General features: G+C 50.8%; 8 protein-coding genes across 8 annotated transcripts; 5 read left to right on the top strand and 3 right to left on the bottom strand.

Moving 5' to 3' along the window:
• Positions 1–1,720: 1,720 nt before the first annotated feature.
• Positions 1,721–4,689, bottom strand: NEUTE1DRAFT_123378 (uncharacterized protein; the record flags this gene model as incomplete). Its single annotated transcript, XM_009854216.1, has 4 exons — positions 1,721–1,810; positions 1,921–2,097; positions 2,161–3,912; positions 3,955–4,689. 4 exons carry the CDS (start codon positions 4,687–4,689, stop codon positions 1,721–1,723), a joined length of 2,754 nt encoding a protein of 917 aa, XP_009852518.1.
• A 1,002-nt stretch (positions 4,690–5,691) lies between these two features.
• NEUTE1DRAFT_130751 (uncharacterized protein) lies at positions 5,692–9,523 on the bottom strand (the record flags this gene model as incomplete). Its single annotated transcript, XM_009854215.1, has 3 exons — positions 5,692–7,480; positions 7,537–8,058; positions 8,119–9,523. The coding sequence occupies 3 exons, from the start codon at positions 9,521–9,523 to the stop codon at positions 5,934–5,936; spliced, it is 3,474 nt and encodes a 1,157-aa protein (XP_009852517.1).
• Positions 9,524–12,697: 3,174 nt separating this feature from the next.
• On the top strand, positions 12,698–14,829 carry NEUTE1DRAFT_65925 (uncharacterized protein; the record flags this gene model as incomplete). The annotated part of the gene is made up of 3 exons (XM_009854214.1): positions 12,698–13,054; positions 13,135–14,426; positions 14,495–14,829. The coding sequence occupies 3 exons, from the start codon at positions 12,987–12,989 to the stop codon at positions 14,617–14,619; spliced, it is 1,485 nt and encodes a 494-aa protein (XP_009852516.1).
• A 446-nt stretch (positions 14,830–15,275) lies between these two features.
• NEUTE1DRAFT_111358 (uncharacterized protein) lies at positions 15,276–15,742 on the bottom strand (the record flags this gene model as incomplete). Its single annotated transcript, XM_009854213.1, has 2 exons — positions 15,276–15,424; positions 15,523–15,742. 2 exons carry the CDS (start codon positions 15,740–15,742, stop codon positions 15,276–15,278), a joined length of 369 nt encoding a protein of 122 aa, XP_009852515.1.
• A 1,205-nt stretch (positions 15,743–16,947) lies between these two features.
• NEUTE1DRAFT_111357 (uncharacterized protein) lies at positions 16,948–17,847 on the top strand (the record flags this gene model as incomplete). The annotated part of the gene is made up of 1 exon (XM_009854212.1): positions 16,948–17,847. One exon carries the CDS (start codon positions 16,948–16,950, stop codon positions 17,845–17,847), a length of 900 nt encoding a protein of 299 aa, XP_009852514.1.
• A 2,643-nt stretch (positions 17,848–20,490) lies between these two features.
• On the top strand, positions 20,491–22,221 carry NEUTE1DRAFT_102229 (uncharacterized protein; the record flags this gene model as incomplete). Its single annotated transcript, XM_009854211.1, has 2 exons — positions 20,491–20,755; positions 20,903–22,221. The coding sequence occupies 2 exons, from the start codon at positions 20,491–20,493 to the stop codon at positions 22,219–22,221; spliced, it is 1,584 nt and encodes a 527-aa protein (XP_009852513.1).
• Positions 22,222–24,210: 1,989 nt separating this feature from the next.
• On the top strand, positions 24,211–25,206 carry NEUTE1DRAFT_139035 (uncharacterized protein; the record flags this gene model as incomplete). The annotated part of the gene is made up of 1 exon (XM_009854210.1): positions 24,211–25,206. The coding sequence occupies one exon, from the start codon at positions 24,211–24,213 to the stop codon at positions 25,204–25,206; it is 996 nt and encodes a 331-aa protein (XP_009852512.1).
• Positions 25,207–25,585: 379 nt separating this feature from the next.
• On the top strand, positions 25,586–26,574 carry NEUTE1DRAFT_147478 (uncharacterized protein; the record flags this gene model as incomplete). The annotated part of the gene is made up of 1 exon (XM_009854209.1): positions 25,586–26,574. One exon carries the CDS (start codon positions 25,705–25,707, stop codon positions 26,572–26,574), a length of 870 nt encoding a protein of 289 aa, XP_009852511.1.
• Between the last annotated feature and the right edge of the window lie 724 nt (positions 26,575–27,298).

Here is a 27,298-nt window from a genome sequence, read left to right as displayed (position 1 = left end):
TCCGTACCTCGGTTCCGACCACGTAGAAGTAAATGTTCAAAGAGAAGGGAGGTATTGATAGACGGAGATCCCACAAGTACTTGCACCCAAGACAATATTAATCCCGGAATATATGATTCACACTCAATGTTCGATAGCCGACCGTCAAACGTTTACAAATAATAGGAAAGAAGCTCGCAGGTAGCAGGCACATAAGAAAACGGCGCATGCTCTCTTTTGAGTAACGAGCTCCTAGAGACCTAGACTAGAACTGTCATCACAAGTGCATGCATGCTCAAAGATGGATCGTTTGTTCTTTTTGCTAGACCGATTACACGGACGCAGAAGACGAAAAGTTCCCAGGCTAGAAAGAAAGATCAAGAGGCATAAGAGGTGAGGTGACGTGACCTTATTGCGTTATTCCAGTCATCTGCACTTAAGCACTTCCACGCATCACGTACCGCGCATCGCAGACTGCTGCTGCTGCTGCTGCATTCAGTTCAAACTTCGTCACAACCACAACCACAACTATACTACAAAGCCATAACTTGCAAATATCCCCACTTTCATAAACCCCAATTCTTGCCAAAGAGAGTTATCAAATTGTAAGGTTAAAAAATTGATTTAAAGTGCGCAAAATCTGCGAATGTCTTTCGCGAATGCCATTCCGCAAGTAGGTCGTATTCCCACTCTCACCGAGTCCCGCCTATATAAAGGCATGGTTCCAAGCTGCTTTCCAGCAAACCAAACTACGACAGTTGCCTCACAACTGTAAAGTCTTCCGTAGTATAGTGGTCAGTATGTGAGCTTGTCAAGCTTTGAACATCAAATCAGTTCGATTCGCTCGAGACCCGGGTTCAATTCCCGGCGGGAGAGACCAGCCAATATTTTTCTTTTTAGTGCTTTTTCTTTTTTTTTTTTTTTCATTGTTCCCCAACCTAAATCTCATCATCTCTTTGTTCGCCCTTCCATTGTATTTTTTCTCTTTTCTTTCTTTCCTTGCTTTTACATGTTCCGTTGCCGCCTTTTGAGTCGTGTTTCGTTAAGCCCGTGTTCAGATATTGTATAGGTTATCAAGGAGTTAGTTGCAGGAAGATCTGTTTTGTTATTGCTTCTTCCAAATCATAAACCCCAAGGAACTGCATCTATAGGACCATCATAGACATGACATCATGATGCAACCGACCTACACCAGTTATTCCATTGTTCTCCTCGTCCATCAAGTAATGTTGCTTTCCATCGCTGTGCCTGTCGATCGGTATCTACCTCTACTATATACCACAAGCCAGGCGACAACGCACCTCAACGCTCGCATCCCACCCATCCTTGTCATCAACAAGTATTCCAAAGTATACATTATCCTAAAGTTTGCTTTCCTTGATCCTTTCGTGTGAACCATTCTTTCTAGTATATCTTTTCTTCCCCCTCCGTCTTTTTCCTCTTGGCTCGCCTTTGCGCTGTCCAACCCCAATTTTGTCTTCACATTCCTTTCGTGCGTTTCTTTTTTTTCCATGGGTCATTGCGCTTATTCTTGTTCTTCAAGTGATGCTCCCTTCTCTTTAACCCAAGGCATGTTTATGTGTATATGCCTGTGTATCCTGGCTTGTCCACCGAAGCCCCCCACGGTAATCGTTTGGTTGTTGCTCGTTTCCTTCGCTTGTTAATCGTAATCGATCGCTCGGTCCCTTCTCTCTTAATTGTTGCCGCATCTCGTCGTTCCCGAAGACTGGTCCCATGGGCACTAAATCAAATCCCACAAGTCAGACGGCCAAAGTTCGCCCATGCTAGCACCTAACTGGGTCATGTCGAATTCGGAATTCATGGTATTGGGCTGTTTTGAGTTATATGTGGTTAGCATGTTGCGCGCATACCATGAAAATTGAAGACGAGGGAAACAAGAAAAACATATTATGTACGATAGGCAGGGAAAGGGATACTCACAAACTGAAAACCACCAGCGTTAGACCATTCGCCTCCAGCACCTGTGAGACCAACACCGGGAACTACACTCCACGGTGTGCCGGGGATGTCTACCGCCGGGCCGAGCGTGACTGGTGGCATGGGTGCTTGTTGTGGCTGCTGTTGTGTGTTTCCAGGGTGAAGAAAGGGCGTTGGGGGCTGATAAAACATTGAACGGTTAGTCTTGTTTCTTGTGTGCGAGGAAGGAGAACAAGAACATACTCTTAACCGAGCCATATAATCCGCCGCTATCCCATTTAGAAACTGCGAATTGGAAGGCGTCGCTAGCCCATTTGGCGCTACTTTGTTATTCCCAACACCAGAGACATCAGCAGGCTGACCATTAACAGGCGTCGCAGACTCCCTATCCCCAGCCAGTCCAGGCTGCTGTGGTGGCCTCTCTGCGTCTTCCTGCTTCTCAGCACCACACTGATGTCCACGTTCCTGACTACTGCTCGGCTGACTGTCGTTCGACCCACCCGCTCCTCCAGAGGTCATCGGCACGAGTTTGCAGTGCAGTTTGATAAACCTCTCAGCGCTCGTCGCCTTTGCTTGCTCTGTTGTTTTGACCCCCAGGTGTGCCTCCAGCAATCCAACCGCTGCGCACATAATCGAGTACCCCCACGGTTCGTTGTTGCCGCATCGGAGTATACGGTCCTCCTTTATTGCCAGGCACTTCTCCAGAAGCTGCAGCGTGTGCTGTGAGTTGATCATGATCATGTTGGTGGAGCCGCGGGGCTGCAGCATGGTGACGCTGCAGAGGTTGATGGCTAGCGTAAGACAGTCTTCGCGGAGGTAGTTGAGGGTGCGGATGCCTTGCTGAGCGAGCTTGTCGTTGAGAAGGACCATGTCGCGCGCAGCGTTGTAGTAAATTATCTCGGAGTATTGATATTTCGAGTTGTCTTTGCGAAGCTTCAGATAAGGATGATGGAGCTTGATGATGAACTGTCGAAGCTGGATGTGCAGGAGAGTGTAGGCGAGAAGAGGTTTCTTCAACACGCCCGTGGGAGCATCGGCGTCGGTGACGTCCCATGAGGGTAACGAGTCGATCTCTTGATTGATCTCGTTGGTGTAGCGAATTATTTGGTCGTAATCGAGTTTCTCGCATGGACCATTGAGGACACGGATAAGGTCAAGACGAAGGTCGAGGCTTTGCCGGCTGAGATGTTGGTAGGAGGAAAAAGTATACTCGGTGGGTGGTTTGGAAGGAGGAAGTTCTTTACTGTTTTCGTCGAACTCGTCATCGTCAATGTTACGGGGAGGTTCGACGTTGAAGTGCAAAGCGCCGAGAATGCTGGGTAGGCCCATGTCAAATGATGCTTGCAGATCAAAGCTCTGGATGGTTGCCCATATCCTGCGTCTCAGTTCCTGGTTGAAGGGGCTAATATTATGGCTGGGCTCGAGATGCAAACCAACCGAGATGGCATCCATCGACATGGCGCCAGCTCCTTTCCAGAATCGCTTTTTCTTCACCGTGTTGACGCGTTTCGCGAGGTACACCAAACATGCGATCTGATAGTGGATGAGACGACGATGTTTTTGACTTTGCTTTTGCTGCCACTCATCAACGGCATCAATCCATCTGAGTGCATCAGCATGTGAGCGGCTGATCATCTTGTCAAACTCTTGGGGAAAATGTGAACCGAGACAGCTGGAAACGCCCAAGATGGCCAGGATGAGAGCACTGAAGGCGGCTGATCTTGTTTGAGCAGGGTCCCAAAACTTATCATAGTCCCTACGGAAGGTGGGGATATGAACAATGCGATGAATCTGCTCGAATTGATCAAGGTAGATGGTCACAAGGGAATCCGTCCTCTCCTTGGACGGCAGCAAAGACTCGAGCGACTCATCCGCTTGATGGAACCTGATCTCTCTCTCTTCTGTACGCTGTTGTCGGTCCTTCGTGTTAGGAATGGTGAACGGACGGAAGAACTCTTCAGATGTTTCCTTCATAAAGTGACAAAGGCCGGCAAGCTACGAACGGAGATTAGCAAAAAGGAAACCTTACTTCCCCACGGTGACGACTCCAATACATACCTCTGAGAAAGCACGGGATGCGCTGTGTGGGCCGAAATACCGCGTCTTGAACTCCTTGCCACGGAGAAATCGCAGCTCCTCCTTGGACTCATCGTTCACAGCATCGGAAAACTGGTTATATCCATACTGCGCCCCGATTTCTTGGTCCTCTCCAGAGGCGGTGTGAAGCTTCTGCATAGGAGGTGAGTTGTCTGTAACAGTGCTACCATCAAGCGAGGCGTGCTGCTTGAGTACGATGTTCTTTAGCTGGGCAATTTCCAACTCGAGACGACGGATCCTCTCCGACTCGCGGGCATCCTTGCGGTAGTAAGACGAGTCGCCGCTGCCGCCATTGGGCAGCGACAGCCTGGAGTCGAAGCCGGCCAGGGCCGAATGAGACAGGCCGAGCTTGTTTGGTGGTGCCAGACCGGGCCGGGTCTCGTACTCGCAACGCTCCGGAGTGCCGGACTGCATACAACGAGAGCAAGGGAACTCCCGGTCACACGAGAGTTTCCTCCTGCGGCACTCTAGACACGAGAGACGGACACGCTGCCTCTTTCTCGGGGGCGGGCGAGAGCCATTGCCGTCATGGTGGTCGTCGTCCTGGTCATGAGATTCGTCTCGGTCCCGGCTGCTGATCCGGTCGCGCCTGTTGCCGGCGGCAGGAGACTGACTCCGCTCGACACTGCGCTCAACACTGCTTGGTTCGACGCTGCCCCGGCTAGGCTCCGACATGATGAAGGGCAGCGGAGGTCCGAGAGTAAAAACGAGGGGCGGCTCGGACTTGGACCCAGAGACGGCCGAGATTTTGGTGGGTCTTGGCCCCTTTAGCCCTTCAGCCCTTTTTGAGTGGGTGTTGTGGATGGTAGCAGGGTCAGTGCAAGATCAAAGCTTGACCGTGTTTTGCCGGCGAGTGGAACAAAGAGGAAAAGAGTCGTCGGATTGGTACCGGAAGATCGGAGAATGACGTTGCGTGCGTTGGGGTTGCTGTGCTAAAGTGTTTTTGGAGCTGCACTGTCTCGCTTCACTTCGCCTACTTCCGTCGGGTCCAAGGAACGGGTACCCAGGCTGGCCGGTGGTCCCAGATGGATCTGATAGATCTTCCAAAAGATCCGGGGTAGGCCCTCGATGGAGCAAACGATGTGAAACGTGGCGTTCCGAGGAAAACACAGCAACAGAGCAAGTCCCAGAGAAAAAAAAGGTGGAGTTGAAGAATGTTGAGCGTGGAAGGATGGAATATTTTCAACAAGGCCCATCGTTGCCTGGAATCCCCCCTCGTAAAATTTCTTACAGGCACTTTTCTGGCTTCGATGTTTCCTTCCCAGCGCTGAGGAATTGTGCTGGGCATGTCCGTTCAGCCATTTAAGTCGGAAGTCCGAGCTTAACCCCGCACATTCCCTGCTTTATAGACTAATTAACCAGTCACGAGTCAATTCGCTGCCTAGGTAATCTTGGCCAACTCGGCATCAACCTCGGCGTTAACCATGTTTACCAAGACAGTGGTGCATAAAGAGGGGGTCATGCATAAAACTTGAACTCAACCTGCATAACTCGACCGTTTAGACTGGACAACAAGAAAGAGCAGGTAATTAAAAGTTCATCTTGATGTTTCTCTATCACAATAAAACCTTCCGCTATAAAAGGTACAAGACAACACTGTCTAACCCATACATATATTCCCCGTGGTATCGCCATCTCTTTTGCATTCCCACTGGTGGCCTAACGCCCCCCCCTGAGAATTCAAAGCATGTCTAAAAAGCGCCCGACACTTCTGTCCTGCCACCCATACTGTAAACCTAAACGCCTGAACATAATAATCATGACAATCCCTGAATCATCTCAATTTCATGTCAAGGAAGAAAAGAACCTCCTCAATCCCACATGTACTCACATCCATCGAGCATCTGTAGTGACATCAAACGCTTCCCCAACTGTGTAATACTCTTCTCCACGTCCTCATCACTCTCAGGGCTTGGATTCTATCCAGCAGACGTTTCCGGCACAGTTGCCGCTTGATGGCTCTCGTGAGCAGGCGAAGTCGCTCCAATTGCAGCCTGGAGCGTCTCAAAGAGCTTTACGTCTTGAGCTTGATCTGGTGTTGAGTGGTGGTTCGGAGGTATGGGTGGGAGCCCAAAGCTCGGTGTAGCTTGATTGCTCAATGTTGAACTTGCCGCTGCTGGCTCCGCAGCGGCTACATTGACATGGGTTTGAGCAGTTGCTATTGCTGGTGTTGCCGTTGTCGTAGTTGATGTTGATGCTGGAGCCGGGGCCACATGGTGCTGCTGTTGCTGCTGTTGCTGCTGCGGCGGCGGCGGCGGCTGTGCCTGTACCTGAGGCTGCGGTTGCGGTTGCGTCTGCTCGTGTTGCTGTGAACCTGGGTGTAATTGCTGCTGCTGGTGCAACTGTTGGTGCTGCTGATGCCCTTGCGGCTGATGATGTTGTTGTTGTTGTTGTTGTTGTTGTTGGTGGTATTGTTGCTGTGGATCTGGCGCCAGCGCTTGGGGAGTTTGAGAGCGCATTTGGGATTGGGCTAGCTGTTGAGGTTGCTGTTGGGGCCGAAGTGGCTGTAATGGTTGCGAGTGTTGCTGCGAGTGCTGTTGTGAGTGTTGTTGAGCGTTTGCTTGAGGGTGTTGTTGTTGTTGTTGTAGATGTGGCTGCGATTGTTGCTGGTGTAGAGGCTGAGGTTGTGATTGAGGCTTCAACGCCGGCTGCAAAGACTGAGGAGCTGGGGCCGGCTGAATTTGTGGCAGATTGCCGACCTGATGCGCTGAGTGGTCCACGGGCTCAGTCTTGACCATTGGTGAGATCGGGACTGGAGCAAGAGCCGCAGGCTGGTTTGTTGGTCCTTGCGTGGGCGTGGGCGTAGGCGTCCCATTCAAGTGACCAGTCCCTGGTCCAGGAGTTGCGGTGTGAGCACGAGCGGGAGAGGGCGCAATGGGACTGCCGACAACTGGGTGGTGGTTGTTATGTAGTCCACCCAATGTCATGATGCCTGCTAACCGTGCTTGTTCATCCTCCGCATTCAGGCGTGCCTTTTCCTCCGCCTCCTTGCGAGCAGCCTGTCCGGGCGCCCTGGTCTTGAGTTCACCCGTAACACTCTGTAGATAGTAGGGCATCTCTGAGTTTGTCTTGAGAAAGAACAACTTGAGGTTCCTTGCCTTATCCTTGAGCTGGACCTGCGTGCGATCCTTCAGAATGTCCGAAACGGACCCATGAGCCCCAAAGAGTGACAGAATCTGACTCCAATGAGGCCCCTTCACCATGTCCAGACCCATCATGAGAGCCTTTTCCTCGTCGGGGGTCCATGGTCTGCGAGTCGAATGCAGTCCCTCCCTGCGAGTCGTACTCGATGACTTTGCGACAGCGGCCTGTCTTGCCTTCTCGTATAGAACTGAGGTGGGACAGGATTGGTTAGGAGGTAGCGTCTCCCCCGTTGTCCCCATTCCAATATTAGAAGATGATGCTGGGGGGTATTGATGGTATGTCGGTGTTTGTAGCTGGTTGATGTTATGGTACTGAGGATGTACTGTCATATCAAAAATTAGCCTTGGGGTCCCGTCAGCATGATGTGTTCAGCCTTACCTTGGCCGTGATTCTCCCGCATGGTATCTTCATAGTTCTGTGGAACAGTTGAGAGTCCGTGAACTGGTGTCTCAAGATTATCGTTTAGCTTTTCAGCAATGAGGGATGCCAGATCCTTTGTGTCAAAAAGCCCGCTTGATTCACCCTGCCCGTTTTGTTCTAGAAGCCCGTCTTTCAATCCATTGATATGGTCGGGGAGAGATTGCTCGATAAGTTTACTTAGATCGAAATTGTCATCAGCAGATACGGACGCCTCATTGTGGAGGTTTCCCGCATGGAAGTCTTTAAGCTCGCCGTTCTCGACAATCTTGGACTGCAAGAGGGCGGCCAAGTCGGCATGCTCGTCCTGGACGTTGTTGCCGTTTTGAATTGGGCCCGATTCGATCGACTCCGATACAATCGGCTCCTCACTGATTGGGATCTTGACCCCATATTCTTCGGCATATTCAACGACTACCCCAATGTGGCTTTGCAAAAAGACACAGAGGGTTTCGGGAAAAGTATCAGGTGAGTACTTGCTCTCTAGAGATTCTTTTATACGTCAGCATGACTTTCATTGAAAAGGCATGGGGCCAGACATACTTTTGGGCTGTTCACTGTTGGCGAGTGTGGACAACAGCTCCCTGCGGTCCTTGATCTTCACGGCGAGTTGGTCCGCATCAGTGTCTGTGACGACATCAAGGTTACGTTGCTTGAGCCAGTCTTCGAAGTTATCTGGGAAGAACTTGTCGAGTTGTTCTGTAACCTGCTGAGGAGTCGCTTGCTCATCCAAGGAATCCAGAAAGGCCTGAGTTTTGAGGCTGAGGAGCAAGTCGGCCAAGGTATCTTTAAACTCGCCATCTTCTGGTACAAAGATAGAGAAGAAAGAGTCGTCCAAATCCTTGCAGGCAACATCGTTTGCACCAAAGACACTAATAGCCGTCGTAGCTAGGTTTGCAACCCGAACCGTCTCGCGGTCCTCTGAATCATTGATCTCTAGTTCGTCTGGAAGAAGCACAGGACTGTCGGAGAAACCCTTTCTGGCTAACTTGAACGACTCTGTCAACAAATCGTAGTGTTTTCGAAACTCGGCATCGGTTTCAGAAAGAAGTGATAATGTTTCGTTTCGGGGTTGTTGGGATAGTCGGAGCAGAATCTGAACAGCCAAGTTTCCGAGCACCGGAAGACTCATTGAACGGATCATATAAGTTGAGTTAGATGAGGCCTTCATAAGTTTATCCCCGCATTTCTCTGGCATCGGTGTAGCTGTAGCAGACAGAGAGACAGCGAGCGCCGGAGGAGGAGCCGAGCTGGGCCCGGATGGGTTTTCGAGCGAGCTATCATTGCCGATTTGGCTGTGCTGTTTCTCAAAATCGCCAAGCGCAGTTGCGAGGGCTGCCTTGATATCAAACGGTATGTCCTGATCCATCTCATCAACGTGTTTAAGCTTGGGGCGCTTGCCATTCGAGTCTTGGGGATCGGGGCTATGGGACCGTTTTGGAGGCTCTGTCAAAGCGGGAGACGCCTGGGGAGGCACGTTGGAAACCGCATGAGGGCTCGGCTGGGGCGGCGGGACTTGTACGAGTGGTTGGGAGATGGGTGCAGCGGTCGTCGAGGAGGGTTGAGGCTGGTGAATCGAGGGCGTCTGATAAGACGGGGGATTCGAGCTTTGTAGAGCCTGCTGAAGAGCATGGCTGAGAGAGGAAGCTTGTGACAATTGCTGCTGGGGAGGCTGGGCTGTCTGGCTCGGGGGTCCTTGAGACGACTGTAGGGAGTGGTTCAGCGGTGGCTGCTGTGCTTGTTGTGATTGTTGCTGCACTGGCTGGGGAGGAGGAGCAGAAGCATCTTGGGTCGGTATCGACGGTGGTGTCGGCGTGGGAACGGGAGCTGGACCCGGAGCGGGAGCGGGAGTCGGAGTTGAAGCCGGGCTCTTGGCCTCTTCGGTATGCTTGCTCAGGGCAGCGAGGAGGTTGGCCTCGAAGGCCGCTGTGAAGTTGAGGTCGGCCATAGTGAAGCAGAGGAAGGACCACGACCCATTGAACGCGACAACGGAACGGTGTTGGTTGAAAGAGACTCTGACCCTTGTCGCAAGGGAGCAGCGGCCTCCTGAGCCGGCGACCGGAGCAATCAGCGGCCGCGCGAAGGGATCGAGTCAGTCAAGAGAAATGGTACACGTGAAGATGCTACGGTATAGGATGGATATCAATTGGACAGACGGACGGTCGGTCGGTCGGTCGTGGATCGGCGTTGGTTGCTGGCCGTTGAGGTGTTCGGACATGGATTGGAGGAGCTGGCAGGAGAAAAATTTTGCCCTTATTTCTAGCCCCAACGGGTTGATACACAACGTCCAGGCAATGCTAGCAAATTTTGGGAGGCGCGTCAAAAATTGCAGACCAACCGACGAGTGGCGGTCGTCGAAGGCTGCTAGAAAATGGCATTTGGCCGCAACGAACGGAATGATGCCAAAAACTGTTGCAATTCAGGGTTTCGTTGGCCTCATCCGACAGACAGAGTAAAGTACCGTATTGCCCAATTCCACCATCAATTCTTTCAGTTCCTTCACAGGACTGAGCTGCCTCGCTGGTCGTGAAGTCGCTCCTTCCTCACTATGGTAGTACCGACATTAGGTGCTACCTGGGGTGTTGTAGCGACACTTAAACATCTGTTAGCAGTTACACGTGCTGAGAAGCTGGTACACTGTTGGAATCGTGTTAGTCAGTCCTCCCGCCCCATTCACTCTAACAAGCCCCAAACGCTGGGCCCCACTTCGTAATCGTGCATGCTGCTCGGCTGCCCCTGCCGGTGGCCGTTGAGGTTCACGCTTCCGTTTGCTTGGTTGCCCTTTTGGCTGCACTTTGTCAACTGAAAGTCCAACCAAAAAAAAAAAAAAAAAAAAAAAAAAAAAAAAAAAAAGGTTCGACGACAGCAAAGAGAGCGCAAGTTCCACTTGACATGTGAGTGCCTACCTCACTCACCAGCTGATGAAAAAGCAGGTTGTTCATAGGTACTCAAGTTGATTCGAAAACATCGACACACCCAACTGGTCGGTCCAGTCCAATACCTCTAGGAACCGATCTCGAAGAACTGAATGCACCGCTCAGACGGGCAGGACCGGTCATTAATAGCAAACAGACATCCCTCACTTATATCTGCAACGCCCAGATGCTGTTCAACGAGTATGCAATTCAATGTGTATGTACTTGGTTCCTTATTGGTGATCTCTGTGCTTGAAAAGTATGCGGCGCACGAACTTGAACTCTGCTTGCTCTGACCTAAGCCACGTTGTAAAGGAAATGTGGACGTCTCTGAGCATTCGTGGTAATGGGTGACTTATGCTGCGTTGATGTCATCCTACATTGTTTGGAGAAACCTCCAAACAAAGTCCATCAAACATGTAGTGTACTGGAACGACATCCAATCCATCTGATTCGATAGCAAGTCGCCTCATACATAAGCTTGCTTACCATCTGCTTGGTCCGTATTATACACTACATATACTAGAACCCGGAGGCTCGTTGGTGTGGAGATGGCCTCGTGTCATGGGAACGTCCAGATGCACAAATACGATCGTGATAGGTTGGACAAAGCAAACCTACCATCCCGCACAAGACCCCCCATGCTCCGGAGAGAGGGAAGAATCTCGGAGAGCCGGAAGTGATTGATGCCTCGTGGCTGCATATGTGTCCGTCCGTGGGGGAAGGGCGCCGAATCCGATGTATGTACACTACATATGGCCGCCAAGGTAGCATTTGAACGAACATCAGCTGGCATGGGCTTGGTTGTCGCTGGGTGAGGATGGTGTTGTTGGTGTTGTCCTTTCAAAAGTCCGGGGTTGGGGTTCAGAACCAAAAAGAGTCCACAGCGGCATCGCACATGGTCAACACTCCACCCCAGGCGCTTCGCAGAACATTACCCCGAAATTTGTGTTCCCGTTTCAGGAACTCCAACTATTAGGTCTTGTAAGCTCCAGTTTCGTTCTCGGCGAAAGCCAAAAAAAAAAAAAGAAAAAAAAATAGCATCTGAGACCGACACGCTTAAATCTTGGATACTCTTCATATTCCTCTGAGAAGCATTGTCAGACTGGTTCAAGGAACGAGAAAAAAAAAAGGCCTTTGGAGATGATGGTGGCTGGAACACGAGGATGGATGGGCGAACGGGTGGAACAGGGGGTGGACTTTGGGGCAGCGAGATGCTGTCTGGAGAAATCTGCGGGGTAAGCACTGCATCACCTATGACATCCAAATGGCGCTGTTGTAGTCGCCAACTGCTGGTCACTTGCGCCTCATTTTTTTCGTTTCTTCTGTTTTCTTTCTTTTGGGGAAGCTTGGGGAAACTGTCCAATGTGCATGAGCCCCTTCATCCGATTGATACTCTACACCTGGAGGGACGGTCGAGAAGAGGCTGTCGGCCCTATTGATGGTCATCCAAGGAAAGAGTTGAGACGTCACGTGCGATTGGCTGTGCTGGATCCAGCCCGGCTTCACTCTCAAACAACGATTGGCCACGCGCAGGGAGATCCTGGAGGCGGACTGTACGCTTACTGGCGGGCCCCCTTTTCCGCACAGACAAGGGGAATGCGGGGGAGGCACGCGGGGAAAGAGTATGGAGACTGTGGGGACCCCATAGCGACGACGGCAACAATGACAGCCCCGACGTGGCCATGATTGAATGCCGATCCGACTACCCTTGCTGCTTGGTAATCCCATCACAATAGGGCAATCAATGGACATGGAACCCCTCAGCCTCCCGTCCAGTCTCTCTCTTTCCGTGTCGCGAGACAACTTGAGTTATCCGTTTCCAGAAAATAAGACGTCGGTACCTCTTTACCTACGGTTCAGTTGCCATATGTGGTGTGTCCTGTATGTACTATCTCGCTGAACATCAAGATAAGGATCTGATCGAGGTTGATGAACGACTCGAGATCCGCAGTAGGTGTTGGTTTCGTATCCCGTCCCGCTTGCCCTGGTCAAGGACGAGACAGGAGGTGGGTGGCACTTGGCCACACCCACACCCGAGACCTTTTCAGACTGGTTTCAACCGTCAGCCGCCCACGCTAGCGTCGCCCGGCATCATTGACCCCGCTCCGTGTTGCGGTCATCCTCCAGGGGGACCCGACCTACCTACCGCCCGCATTATCACGATCCACCTCGGGCGCAAAGAGGGACAAAGACGGTAAGCAGGTACTGCATGTACACTACTCGAGTGCCCAGACTCGACTAGTCTCCAAATCTACTGCACATGCGCCGACTACTTGAACCTCTCCCTCCCACCACCTCGTCGTGCTTTTCTGTCTCTCCTATCTCCAAGTCGTCAACTATTTCTTCTCCTTCATCAAGTATTTAACCGGAACACTCTCCCAGAGTTTCGAGTTTGTGTTCTATTCCAGCCTTGCTCTCTTCTCTCTTCAGTTCTTGTCTCTTCTTATATACCCCCCACCACCGTACCCCACTTCTCCATTAGCTTCTGTCACAATGTCTTCCAACGTCTTTGTTGAGCTCAAGACGCCGATTACCGGCACCTATAAGCAGCCCACCGGCTTGTAAGTTCCCATCCACAGCTCTCTCCTCCCCCAAGTTGCTTCCCAAGCACGAGAGCTAACCACAATACCTATGCTACCAGGTTCATCAACAACGAGTTCGTCGAGGGTGTCGACAAGAAGACCTTCGAGGTCATCAACCCCGCTACCGAGGAGGTCATCTGCTCCGTCCACGAGGCCACCGAGAAGGATGTCGATATCGCTGTCGCCGCTGCCCGCAAGGCTTTCGAGGGTGTCTGGCGCGACGTCACTCCCCAGCAGCGTGGCATCTACCTCCTCAAGCTCGCCGACCTGCTCGAGAAAAACCTCGACCTCCTTGCCGCTGTTGAGTCTCTCGACAATGGCAAGTCCATCACCATGGCCCGTGGCGATGTTGGCGCCGTCGTCGGCACTATCCGCTACTACGGCGGTTGGGCCGACAAGATCGAGGGCAAGACCATTGATATCTCCCCCGACTCCTTCCACTACACCAGGCAAGAGCCTCTCGGTGTTTGCGGTCAGATCATCCCCTGGAACTTCCCTCTCCTCATGCTTGCCTGGAAGGTCGGCCCCGCCCTGGCCACCGGTAACACTATCGTCATGAAGACCGCTGAACAGACGCCTCTCTCTGCTCTCGTCTTTGCTCAGTTCGTCAAGGAGGCCGGTTTCCCTCCTGGCGTTCTCAACATCATCTCTGGTTTCGGCAGAATTGCTGGTGCCGCCATCGCCTCCCACATGGACATTGACAAGGTTGCCTTCACCGGCTCTACCATGGTCGGCCGCCAAATCATGAAGGCTGCCGCCGAGTCCAACCTGAAGAAGGTTACCCTCGAGCTTGGTGGCAAGTCCCCCAACATTATCTTCAACGACGCCGATATCGACCAGGCCATTGATTGGGTCAACTTCGGTATCTACTTTAACCACGGCCAGACCTGCTGCGCTGGTTCTCGTGTATACGTCCAGGAGGGTATCTATGACAAGTTTGTGACGGCCTTCAAGCAGCGCGCCCAGCAGAACAAGGTCGGCGACCCCTTCCACGACGAGACCTTCCAGGGCCCCCAGGTCAGCCAGCTCCAGTACGACCGCATCATGGGTTACATCAAGGCCGGTAAGGAGGAGGGTGCTACCGTCGAGACTGGTGGTGAGCGCCACGGTGACAAGGGCTACTTCATCCAGCCCACCATTTTCACCAACGTCCGTCACGACATGAAGATCATGAAGGAGGAGATCTTCGGCCCCGTCTGCGCCGTCGCCAAGTTCTCCACCGAGGAGGAAGTCATCAAGCTCGGCAACGACTCCAACTACGGCCTTGCTGCTGCCGTCCACACCAAGGACCTCAACACTGCCATCCGCGTCAGCAACCACCTTAGGGCTGGTACCGTTTGGGTCAACACCTGTAAGTATACCTGCTTTGTACCGGATGGAGTAACGTTGCATCGTGCTAACCAAAATGTCTCCCAACAGACAACGCTCTTCACCACCAGCTTCCCTTCGGCGGTTACAAGGAGTCCGGTATCGGTCGCGAACTCGGCGAGGCTGCTCTGGCCAACTACACCCAGTGCAAGTCTGTTTCTATCAAGCTCAACTAGGCAATCCAAGTGTAGCCGACTTTACGAGCACAAGAATAAAGTAAAACAACAAAAATACCATAATTACAGGAAGGATGGTCAGCGACAGGAGCCGGGTCCGGTATTATTTTTTCCTGGTGTCTACGGAAAGGGGGACAAAACCTTGGGCCTAGGGTTGTACTACTTGACATCTATGATATCCCATATGAGAGCAATGATTTTTTATGAACACAAAAACTGATCTCGTCCTACTGGCTTGCTTCTTTTTGAAATGTTGTAAGGTCATTACTTCTTAATCTGGGAAAGGATTGGCGAACAGAGGCACCTGTGCCTCGTCTTGCTACGTATTTTGCGAACTTTCAAGGTGTTCCAAGACTGTTCGTTATTCTCTCGAGCTTGGTGTCAGGCACACTAGCTGGGTACGTCTAGTTAATCACTTGCTGGTCATACCGTTAAAAACAGCATTATGACGGGTAAAAGAACCGCAAATTCGCCAAACTGCGGTTGACAGGTCCGGAACTTAATCTCAAACCAAATCTATCCATCCCTACCTAAACTAGGTACCTAAGGTAGTCCAGCTACCTTAGTCTTCTGTCCATCTGTGTGGTCCTACCACGTGCAACAACTGAACCCGCGGGAGCCTTGTGTTGCGTAGGTACGCATCCCTTTAATCTAACCTAGGCTGCGGGAGCCACCTCGGTCGTCTGGGGCTTCGTAATGGCACTTTCAAGAGCTTGTATCTTTGGGGTGATATTATCACTGAGGGTCTGAAGTTTCTTGAGGAACGTGTCCTTGTCGTCGGTTGGCATGTTCTCTGCCGTGGTTTCTAGTGGATACCGTAGCGTAGTCATTAGTAGTTGTTCAAACAAGGAACAATGGAGGGGAGAAATAGATGACGCTGGGGAAGAGCGAATACATAAGTACCTTTGTCGAGATATTTGATCAGTTCATCCCACTTTTCCTTGATCTCTACGGACTGAGTGCCGACAAGCTTCTTAAACAGGGCTTGGAGTTGCTTCTCTTGCTCCTTGAGTTTCCCTAATAAACGGGCCACTTTCTCGTCTCCTTGATCCCATTCACAATCCTCTATCATTGACTGGTGGCTTGAAAACTTGGCTAGTACAATGTCTGCGCGGTTATTCATTTTGTGTTGATACTGGGGGGCTGATCTTTGTGGGGAATATTTCTTGCTGAAAATGAATGGCTCGAAGTTAAAAGGGCTTGTAATGGTCAACTGAGTTGCCTTTTTGGCGCTGATTAGTCGATGGTGAAGATAGAATGCTTTGAAGAATATGGCAGGAGATGAAGACTGGAGAGGCATCTTTATAGGACCATCATGGAGTTGGAGCTATGTTCGAGGCTCATGGCGCATGAGCTTGACACACAAACTGCGATTCCTTTGATTGTTTGTAGCCGGTGCAGATTGTGAAAGATATCACCAACGTAAGGTACATGTTGAGGTGATATCGGTTGAATTAGTGTTGGTGTGATTGTTGCCCTTGGAAGTTTTAGGCCACTTGTCATCTCTAGATATAGGCTACATCACTGCCTTCTCCTGGCCTTGGTTGAAGCCATCGCTGATGTCAACGTTGAGACGGAGCTCAAAGAAACAAACGGGAACATGAATCGATGTTGGCACGGCACGAGGACGGCCGTCAATGTCAACACGGATGGTTAGTGATATCCAGTTTGTCACAGATGGTAGTTGGCTCGTTGGGGCAGCGTACCTTCTGAGTTCCTCGAGGTATGAGTCCTCCTAAGCGAACATATCGAGTTGACCACAGGCCTATTGGGTCGGTTTTTCATCTGAGAATAATCACGCCATAAGATGTAAAACGAGTGGCTTCGGTGATGATGGAATGAAGTTACCTTATCGCACACTTTTCACGTTACTGATCCCGTTATGCAGCAAGCAGCACTTCGAGTAATTTTTCAATTCTCACCATACAATTTAGAACTAATAGTCAGAAGTTGAGTTCAATTGCCTGGAAATACTGTCCAAGACTGTATGAGGAGGATGATCCGAGTGCTCTATCGGCTCCTTTTCTCCAGTCACTCCATTGAACTGATTTGATTTGGTATCTTGTTAGTACAAAATCAACAACCGTTTGTAGTTGGTCACCTAACACGCTGTTCTTCAAATGACCACCATCCGGGCAGGTGCTGGTGAACTTGATTGTTTCCACTTGCGATGATCTGATCAATGAACACCCTGCTCCCACAACATGAGCCACTGCGTCCAAGATGACTCGAAAGTAGCAACTTTACATAAGAAACAGGCTCGCCCTTCCCAAATGGAGACTAGTTCTCGAGCACCGAGCATCGATTATCGAGCGCAACACCGTCGACATGTCTAATTCCACAATCCCCAATCAACCCAAGAAGTCCATCTCTATCTCGCTGAGCCTAAAAATCAGCGAGGAAGACCGCAACTACCTCCTTGAAGACGGCGGAGAACCGCTCCTTCCATTATTCCGCAAATTCTTCGAGAAACAGGAAAGCAACAACACCAAAGTCGACCCGGGAGAAGCCGCAATCCCACTGTCACTCGATATTTCCAGCCGTATCCGTCTATTAGACATCACCAGACACGACTGGGATCCCCAACAAGAAGATCTCACCTCGGAAGAAGAGTCAGAATGGGAACATCGCCACAAGCGATGGCTAGGGCACCTCGCCAATGCGCTCACCGTGATAATGATCTCGCACTGGACCTCCCTACAAGACTCCGACTCCAGTGACAGCGACGACAACAGCGCCGCGGCAGGTACAGACAATGCCGAGGACGAGGACGAGGCAAAGGATAAACAATGGGAAATGGATGCGCTGAAAAATGCGCAGGAACTCGGCGATCGCCTAATGAAAGAACCCAAGCGTTCTCGTTCCTGGATCAAGTACCTGGGTCTCGGTGTGCAGGAGCGGACTTTTACGGGATCTGATTTCCAAGAGCCTTGTGCTCTCGCTGGTATGGCGGAAGGATTCGTAAGTTATTTGCGGAAAGACAAGGTGGGGAGTAAGCAACAACGAAAGGGACTGAAGAGTCTTATGAAAGCTTTGGAGGAGGATATAGAAGAGTGCGAATCGCTTGAGGACTGGTTGGTAACTAGTCTCATGCTGTTCTTGGGGGCGGCGGAAGTTCTTCGGCTGCAAGAGAATCCGACGAGACAAGCGGCTAAGCCTGTGGTTCTATTTTTGAGGAACTATGTAGCGTCGGTGTTGCTGGTGGAGTCTGTGTTTAGGGGAGATTGAAAAGCGAAGACGGAAGATGAGGGTGAGTTTGTTGTTGTCTGACGGATCAGGGGAGAATCCAATCCATGGTAGCATAAAAGGCTGAGGGAACGGTCGAGGGAATAGGGAGCCTGATGAGGGGAGCAAAGTAGGGAATCCAACAGTGAACTCAAAATGCAGTAGATAGGAAGAGGAGAAGGTGGTCATGGTGTTGAGGGGAAGAGAGAAGGGGGGGAATACAATCCATTCTTTCTGACTTTGGAGGATCCGCTCCTTTCCCAGAATTTCCAGTGTGTTTTGGCACGTCTTCGTTGGCCTGTTGGTTCCATACCCGCTTTGTGTTGTCTTGTGTGTTGCGTAAACTCACACCCACCGTGTGTGTGTGCCGCGGATGGAGTGACGTCGGCCTTTGTCGGGTTCGGGACCTGTACCCCCCGCGCCCATGTTTGCCATACCCTCGCGGCTTTCGTGCGGCTCTCGCGCGGCTCATGATATAGGCGATAATTCGACGGCGCCTGATATGCAAACGAAACGGACGGCTAGATGATGGCCATGAAGATGGTATATAGAAAGGGGGTCCTGTTCGCTTTTCTAGGGTACGCTATGTGTTCGATCAGTTCCTCACATCCTCGAAGAGGCCAAAGGAGGACCACTCGCTTTGTACTTTATAAGCACTTAGATAGCACAAGAAATACACATACGACCATACCCACTGGAAAACTCGGGATCCCGTCCGCTCTCCCATAGATAAGCCAGTGAGGGCCAGACTAGTAGTTGGATCGGTGACGACCAGCGAATCCCTGGTGTTGTATGTCTTACTTTTTTCTTCTCTTTTTTCTCTTTTGCATCTTTTACACTATCTTTCAGAAAGAGCAATAAGAGAATAATACGAAAAATAATGAAAGAAAGAGTCGTATCTACGGAGTGAGTAAGACTTGATATTGATGGTAGTGGCGATATGGAGGTAGACGTGGAAGAGGAGAATCTTCCGAACCAACTATATATTTGAGGGCCTGGGTCGAAGGGACCCGAAGGTTGGGACACTTAACTGTCGTCAGTACCTGATGTGAAATGCATTCAAGGGTGAAAAGCTATCTTTCACTCCAATAAGCGATGATCATCACGCAAACCGTTGTTTCCACCACAATCATGAATATCTGTCTCGGTTGAAACATCCCACATATAACTTTCAATCATTACCTAGAAATTGACGAGATCAAAGGGTGAATGGAATTGGCTCCTCCAAGCGCAGATCATCAAATCGAACGGTCAACAAACATCGAGCTCACCAGTCGTGCCTTGGTACCTTGGGCGCATTCTGACTGCAACGCCTTGCACGTTTGTGACTTTCCTGGGCGATGAAGAAGTTGTCAATTAGGGAATACTTGAGTTTAAGATAGCTGAAGTCATGCTTCCCGTCCTATCAGATGACGGTCAACTTCCTGTAGCCTTATGAGAGGGGGAGGAAATGCAGGAGAAACGAAACGATGCCGAGTAATTGCTCTGCCAGAACGACGAGCAAGAATTGGGAGATGGGATTTTGGGTGAGGAGTGCTGGACCGACAAAATAAGTGGAACGAAGAAGGGCACGTTTATACTAGACGACTTGCTTGCCATCGGGGAGAAGAACAAAACCATGGAAGGTGACGATGACGGGATTGGCTGAGAAGTGTAAACGTTTGGTTTAGCTCTAATGGTTGAATTCCGACCTAATCAGTACGAAGACCTAACCGCATGCGTCGCCCTTCGACCGAATGCTCGGACATGAAAACCTACAAGCGCATCATTATCTTCTTATTCTTGGCGGTGGGTAGTCTCTGCCTCGAGATGATGTCGTCGAGTGAAAGGCGGAAGAAAAGGTGCGGGCTATTGGACGCAAAAACTTGCGGAGTCTCGTGACGCTGGTGTAGGTTGGAGAAAAGATGCCCATGCTTGGGGATATTCGGAAGAAGAAAGAGCTATGTATCTAGGTGTTTGTATCGATCTTTGTCAGTCAACGATCATCTATATGAACATGAGGAGGAATTGGGTTCGCGCTTTTTAGGGGAAACATGAGAGATGGATTTATTTAGTTCGCGAGATCACTTGGCTTTTCTGGCTTTTCTGACATCGTTGCGTTGCTGAGTGTCTTATGAATAGGTAATCAGCTCAGATCAAGAAGCCTCTCTGCAAGGTGCAATTCAGTAGAGTGCAATTTTTCGTTGGGACAGTGCCAGTTACTGGGTAGGTTTCGAAGCGATTTCTACTCAAGCGCCCTGGGCAAGTGGGCAGAAGAGGTTTCGACGCCTGTCGGATACGTGTGCTGTTGGTTCGAGGCCCCCTTTGTCCACACCCTTGAAGGATTTCAGGAGGTTCCTCATGTTGGTTTGGATTCCGTGCGCTTTTCTCTCATGGGTCTGTTTAGTCGATCACCAACAACACCTTTTGTGACCTGCTGGAAAGAGGTCAAGGCCAACGAGTCCGCGATGCTAGACAAAGGCAGGCGAGTGCTATGGTTCATGAGGAAACCGGCGAAAAGGAAGGATGATGGAGATATAAAGTAAAGGGACTCTGGGTCTTCCCATATGACCAGAGTGGCCTAGGACTATCGTCAACTTCAGATCCGCGCATTCGCTGTTCTTTTTTTTCTTGTTAACTCACGGTTATTTCATATTCACCCTCACGATGACTACGTTTTTGACTCTCGATATACCACCCGAAGATGTCGACAGACTTCTCGACGAGCGAGGGAGAAGTCCCGATGCGGAGGACAAAAGATTGTGGCTGCTGTGTCGCAGACACCATTTGTCCAAGAAGTTCGAGACCGACGATGGCCAGTTCGACTCCGACGGATTGGTAAAAGTCTTGAGCGAAGTCATGGCTGGGGACCGCGGCGATAAAGATGTACCGAATCTGTCACGCCACGAGCAGCATTATCTCCGAGACGACCGTGAGCAGGATCAAAGACTTGCTCGGGAGCAGATACTGAAAATGACAAGTCAAGAAATGGAAAAGGGGTTAGAGGAGCAGTTTGGTGCGGACTTTAGCCCGTTCGGTAGTCACAAGTTCTCATATGACGACTTGATTCATGCCGAAGACTTTCCTGACTTGGCGAACGCTGTAGCCAAAGCGGCGCGCCGTGCCCGAGAGTTTCACAAGGGTGAAAAGGACAAGGAGGACCACCTCGAGTCTTTACGACGCCTTGTTCTCGATTTGGGGAGGGCAATAGCCGACTGCGATTCAATCCAGGACTATCTCTCTGTCAGCAACCTTCTTTTCTGGTCAGCACAGAACGTTTTGAAGGTTACTAGTGTCCCACTGGCAACGCCGCAAAACACAGGAATAGGAGTGCTGAAATCTATTGTTAGGGATTTCTTCATGAACTATGTAACGTCCGTCTTACTCGTCGAATCAAAGGCAGGGATCCCGAGCGCCGGTCTCGCTGGGATAGAACTGGGCATACCATCTGAAGAATTTGACAATCTCGTCAAAAATCGCCTTGAACTTGAAAGTATAGGGATCGGTCCAAAGCGAAAGCGACTCGGACAGAGCCAGCTTTTCCCAAAGTCCTCCACATACCTTACACCCAAGGGCAGAGTCGATATTGGAAGCTTCGCAAATGGACTTGCGAAGATGATGGTCATCGATAAACAGGTTGAACTGCCGCAGCCGCTTATGGAGGTGTTTGATTTTGAGAGCGAGTATCTCATCGCCATAAATACCATCAACGACTTTGAAATGACCGTGAGGTATCTTCAACAACTAGAAGGGGAATGGAAGATTCGTGATGAAATGGGGGCGAGTACGATTATGGAGCGCCTGGTTGGTATCGGGTTGATCTTGCCCATTTTTGACAGAGCGAAGATTCTATCCGATGATTTGATCTCGCCAGAGTCAATGAAAGAGTTGACTAAGGAGCTGGCGGTGTTGATCAGAGACCAACTACTGACGGAGGAGACCAAGATTGTCGAAACGCAGCCGAAGGACGGGGAGGTCCACATACGGCTCACGGAAGTCAGACCCTTTATCATTGACTTGGGCGGGTGTATAATGAGGTGCTGCAAGGACTTCTCGACTTACTTAGCCGCCAGTCTTTACCTCTTCTTGGCTACGGCTGACGCCTGGTGGTCCTTGCCTGCCAGCGACTCCTGTCGAGAAGCACGAGAATTTATGCGGAGCATCGCCGAGAAGTTCTTGCGGAACTACCTGGCGTTGGTTTTGATCTGTGAAACCAAAGCTGAGGCACAGAAGGTGGAGGAGCTTAAGGCCAATGAGTCTAAGGCGGAGCAGCCCAAGGCAGAGGGATCGAGAGCCGGGGAATCCACATCAGGAGATCCCAAACCCGTAAAGAGACTACCCGTAACGTACGACATCCCACGCGAGCCGTTTTCGAAGCCATGTTGTATCCTTTTCTGACATTTTTTACCTCCGGTTATCTAGTTACCCCGAGTTCGACCCTTACGACTATTGTGGTTTCCCTAATGTAATGTCTAACCGGCTATTGGAACTCGTGCAAGGCCAATCACGCCGGTCTTGATGTCGCGGCGGGGACGTTCGTCGGATTTCTTCCAGTTCGAGGATACGCGGGAACGCTATTAGATAGACATGGTTGAGGAGCCGGTCTCGCAATGTTGGGAAGAGGGCGTCAAGAGATAGAGGTCATCGTCATCGTGTTGCAACCTGTTTCTGCCAACGTCGATTAATCCATTTCCATTTCTTGTGCTTGTTGATTCGCCTGTTAGCTCACCGTGTTTGCCGCTGATTTTCGGCTTGTTGGTTCTGTTGCTGCTTTGTCCGATGTGTTAGTGGTCGTCTGCAGCCGCCCTGGATGTACTGTTGGCTCGGTGTGAGTGTTCCTTTTGTTCGCGTGAAACTATGTGTGTTTCAATTGAGATGATGTATTGATCAAAGAGAATTGTTGGCGATGAAGCCGCCAGTGAATCTCTGACGACTAAATGCAAACCATGTGTTCCATTCTTGTCGAGTGTTGCAGAAGAAGGAGCGATTGACTTGCATATGAGCCGGATTTTCTCCTCAACCTCCACGGCAGATCTTATCAATAATCCCCAATCGATTCCCATGTTGCCATAATCGCCCACCACGTCCACTTTTGAGGTCGCCAAACATGGTTTCTTACAACCACCAACCAGGTCAATTGATGAATTCTCGAAGATGAGATACGAGATCCACACTGGGAAGGGCAAATCACTCTGTTTCCGACCAGAGGAGATTTGCCTGTCTGTACAAATACCTACGCTCGTCCTGGATAAAATAGGTGAGACCTTTGACATTATACCTTGGGTATACTCCTACTACGCATCCAGCGACTTTGTTACACCTCTGATGTTGAGTTCTAGGCAATTTCTGGATAGACATATCCAAACGGGACTCTAGCCGATGTCTTTTCGAATTGTTGTAATCCCTATTACAGTCTTGCAACGGCCTTTCTTTTTTCTTCTTCTTTTTTTCCTTGAAGAGTGGTAGCGGACTGGTTTCCCTAACCTGTTAGTCGGTCTCATCTGTTCAGTCCCGGATGAGCTACGTTTATGATGATATCGGGAGGTGGTACCTGAGGTAATTGGGATTTGTCGATGGCAGTCTCAACCTTAAAGTGTCTTATAAGCTCCAGTTTTGGTCATAAGAAGCAAATACGGCCATAGATAGTGGAAAACTCGGGATCCCGTCCGCTCTCCCATAGATAAGTCACTAATCGCCTGACTAGTAGTTGGGTCGGTGACGACCAGCGAATCCCAGGTGCTGTATATCTCTTTTCTAATTTTTCTTAACTTTTTTCTTAAGTTCGCTTTTGATCGAGCAGAGGTGTAGCATGGGCATCTGGCAGAAGAGAAAAGTATCCGATCAAGATGTTAAGCCCTGGCTAATCTGGGAAATGAAGAGAGGAACACGGGACAAGCTCGAGACTCGAGCCTGAGCTCAATGGTAGAAAGACTGTGAGAGAGTCAGGACAGAGTCGAGATTCCGTAATTGACTTTGACGTGCGTTGGCATACAATTCCGTGTCTGTGTGTCAGCTTTCAGTTCATAAACACGGGCAGTTTGCTTCAGTTCCGTCTTGTCCGTAGCATTGATAACCAATTTGCCGCTCAGCTTAAATGCTTGCCTCGCGTTCTAGTCATTCTCCCCTCAAGTTTGTTATGGCTGCTTGATCGTGGAAGATGTCGTTCAGGCCGTGGGGATTGCCCAATGGGTGTTTCCCTGGATACCAACATCAAGCAACAAACAGTGCCGCTGATGTATAAAGGACAACCCGTTTGTCCCGTCTTCCAGCTGGTATATGGTGAGCGCTGAAGCACCATCGCCCTTCCGCTCTGAGTCCAAGAAATTCTGCCCATACTCACAACCCCCATTCAAGATCATCCAGAAGACTTAGCACATACCCGTCGTCATGGCGCTGCCAGTGTCAACAGTCGCGCTGGAGATATTCGTAGACGCCAATCCCGAAGTATGGTTCTCGCGGCTACGAGACCAAGCACATTGCAACGATCTCAACCGAGCAAAATCGGCGGTACGCCACCGAGAGATGTTCCTCGTCGATCTCCTGCAGAAACATGCCGGCAAGCCCGATGGCCATTATCTGATCTCTGCTCAAACACACCCTTCCTTCCCCAGGGTCTTGGCAAGGGCTATGTTCAAGGACAAGTCCGCGATATGGTCTCTCCCCCATTGCAGCAACATCACATTGTCCAAAGAGGAGCAGGAGGAAGCCGACTTGACAAAACGATCTCGCGGTCAAGTAGAGGCGATGTCGGAATATGACATGGTGAGACGGATGCATGAAGAGGGTTGGATAGAGGAGGCAGGTCGTGCTCCGGTGACAGTTCCTGGGCCAGAATGGCAAGTCAGTTTGCGAGAGGAGGTCGATGAAGCGCTTGTCTCGGCCATGGACGTGGAGACCAAGATCTGTCAGCGTTTCCAGGAAGTTCGCAGAAGGGCCAAGATGAGCCCAGGGACGCTGCCCTTATGGGAGGAGTTGGAGAAGATTGAGGAAGAAATTCAGAAAGTCAAGCTTCTCAAGGGGCTTCTAGGGAGCCTGAACCGTTACCTCAACAGCCGAAACAGGTCGCAATCTCCTCTGAAAGTATTAATGATCGACCCAATCAGGGCCTACCTCTCGACCACCGTACACCTGTTCTGGGCCATAGCCAACCTCTTTCAACTGGCCTCCTCATCGTGTTTAGAGATGCCCAAGCCAAACAAGGAGAAGGTGAGATCGGATGGGGGTGGAATTCTGAGGCGATATGTGGCGGCCGTGCTGTGCGCGGAAAAGGGAAGCCAGATAATCGACGCCCAAGAGGGTAGGAAAAGGATCATGGAGACCATCAAGGCTGGATCGAGAGGCACCTACATTGATCCAGCACTTCATTGTGGGGACTGGTGGTAGTTGGAAACTACTAGGAAACCTGTATCAAATGAGATAGAGGCTGTAAGTGGAATTCATCGGTTTTCCTCCTTTCCGTGCCCATGGAAACGATAGTAGTGAAGTGAATCGAGCAAGGAGACGTTGGGTTGAAGTGCAGTTCAGCGGGACGCACTAACAATTATCAGCGGCTCGGCGGCAACCTGCAAGCCTCGCGCATGGGTCACCCCTACTACCTGACCCTGATCTCATCGACCCACAGTTGTGGTTCCCCTGTAATGTGCCCAATCGGACCACCTGGTAACTGTAGCGTGCCAGCGAAGCGCGCCCCAAGCTCCAACCTAAACTCAACCTCACCTCACCTCTCCTTTCCCTCCTCCCACCTCATTTCATACCGTCGAAACAACCGGACTGAGCATCATCAACCCTCTCCTGCCACCAGCCAAGAATTAAATCTCTCAACGAAGGAAACCCACCAGGCCACCAAACACATAGAAAACCAAGCAAACCACCACCGCAACAATGGCCACCCCCACCCCCACCACCACCAACAACAAAGACGGCATCGACCCCACCTCCCTCGCCCGCACCATCGCCCACATGAACAAAGACCACGCCACCGACCTCCTACACATGCTCATCCACTACAGTCCCTTGGCCCTCCTCCAACTTCCCCTAGATCTCGAAAAGCCCGTCCGCCAACTCGTCCGCGACCTCCGCGGCGAGGACGTCGACATTCGCCTCGTCGACATGTCCCTGGCGGAACTGAAAGTGCAGACGCGCGCCAAGGAGGGAGCTTTCCAAACCAGAACGACGATTGCGCATACGATCCCCATCCACCCGCCCATGAAGAGCTGGGCAGAGAGGAGGGAGAGGTTGGTGGCCATGACCAAGGAGGCCAGGGAGGGGTTGGGGCTTCCTGTTGAGGGAGTGGCTAGCGAGGAGGAGGAGGGAAAGAAGAAGGAGCAGGAAAAGATTGGGAAGCGGGAGAAGAAGGGAGGAGGTGCTGTGGTTGATACGTACCTGGCGCCTAGGCTTTTTTGGGACGGCGCCGTGGCTATTAGTGTTGCCTTCTTCTTTGGCTGTTATGCAGCTGTAAGAGGGGGGTATGTGGAGCAGGGCCTGTGGGCGTGGGAGTTCATGCAGAAATGGTGGCCTGTGGGAGGCGCGGATGGGTTCAAGTGGTTGGTGAATGCCATGTTCTGGCCCGTGTTGGTGATCCATATTGCCGAGATGGTCATGTTTGAGCGGACGAGGCTGGCGAAGAACGAAAAGATTCCGATGGGCGGGTTGACGTGGTTGAAGTGGATGGTTAGTGTCTTCTTCGAGGGGTATATGGCCTTCAGGAGGTATGATGAAAAGGTGGCGGAGCTGGAGAGGAAGCAGCATTAAACTGCCTAATGCGAAAGTGAGCAGCGAGATCTAAAGATATAGAAGGGTCATACACATACAAAGAACGGGCAGAAGATGTGCTACATACCTCTACTGTTGCCATACTTTCTGTCAGACGAAGCGTACTCACGGAGCAAGTCGAAAGGGGTTGGTAGTTATTTTGAATGTGGAAAGAAAACACACCCGCCAAAATCTTGGGGAAACCCCGAATACAGACATACTCCCTAGGATTGCAGGGCTGTCAGTCCTTCTCCCAGGCCATACTCTCCTGCTTCAGTTGCTCAAAAAGGCTTCTGATGCTGTGGGGCACCCATCAGTCCCGAGGACGTCAATCAGAACAGGAGTAGCGTCATTGCAGTATGGAAGGGCCTGGCCATGCAGCCAGAGACTGGCTCTAGAGAACTTGGCGAGAAGACCAACAAAGAATGGCCATCCTTCAACTAGCATCAAGAGCATCACCTTAACACCTGACACCAAGTTTGATTTTTTTTTGGGCGCAACGACACAAAGGCACCAACGCCAACCAATGAACGTCAAATAAAGTCATGCCCTCAATTTTTAACTTGCCTAGCAGCCTGACGGCCAACCACAGAAAAAGACGAACTGAAGCGTGGACAATATCGAACGGAAAGCGGGATGGGGGGCGAGGGAGAAGAGGCCAGAAGAGCACTTGCCTTGGATGTAATAAACAGAGTTTGGGTAACTAACAAACACATACGACCAT

This window comes from Neurospora tetrasperma (assembly GCF_000213175.1).
Source record: "Neurospora tetrasperma FGSC 2508 unplaced genomic scaffold NEUTE1scaffold_4, whole genome shotgun sequence".
Lineage (NCBI taxonomy): Eukaryota > Fungi > Ascomycota > Sordariomycetes > Sordariales > Sordariaceae > Neurospora > Neurospora tetrasperma.
Note: the sequence above shows the minus strand (reverse complement) of the source record. Positions and strands in the feature narration are given on the sequence as shown.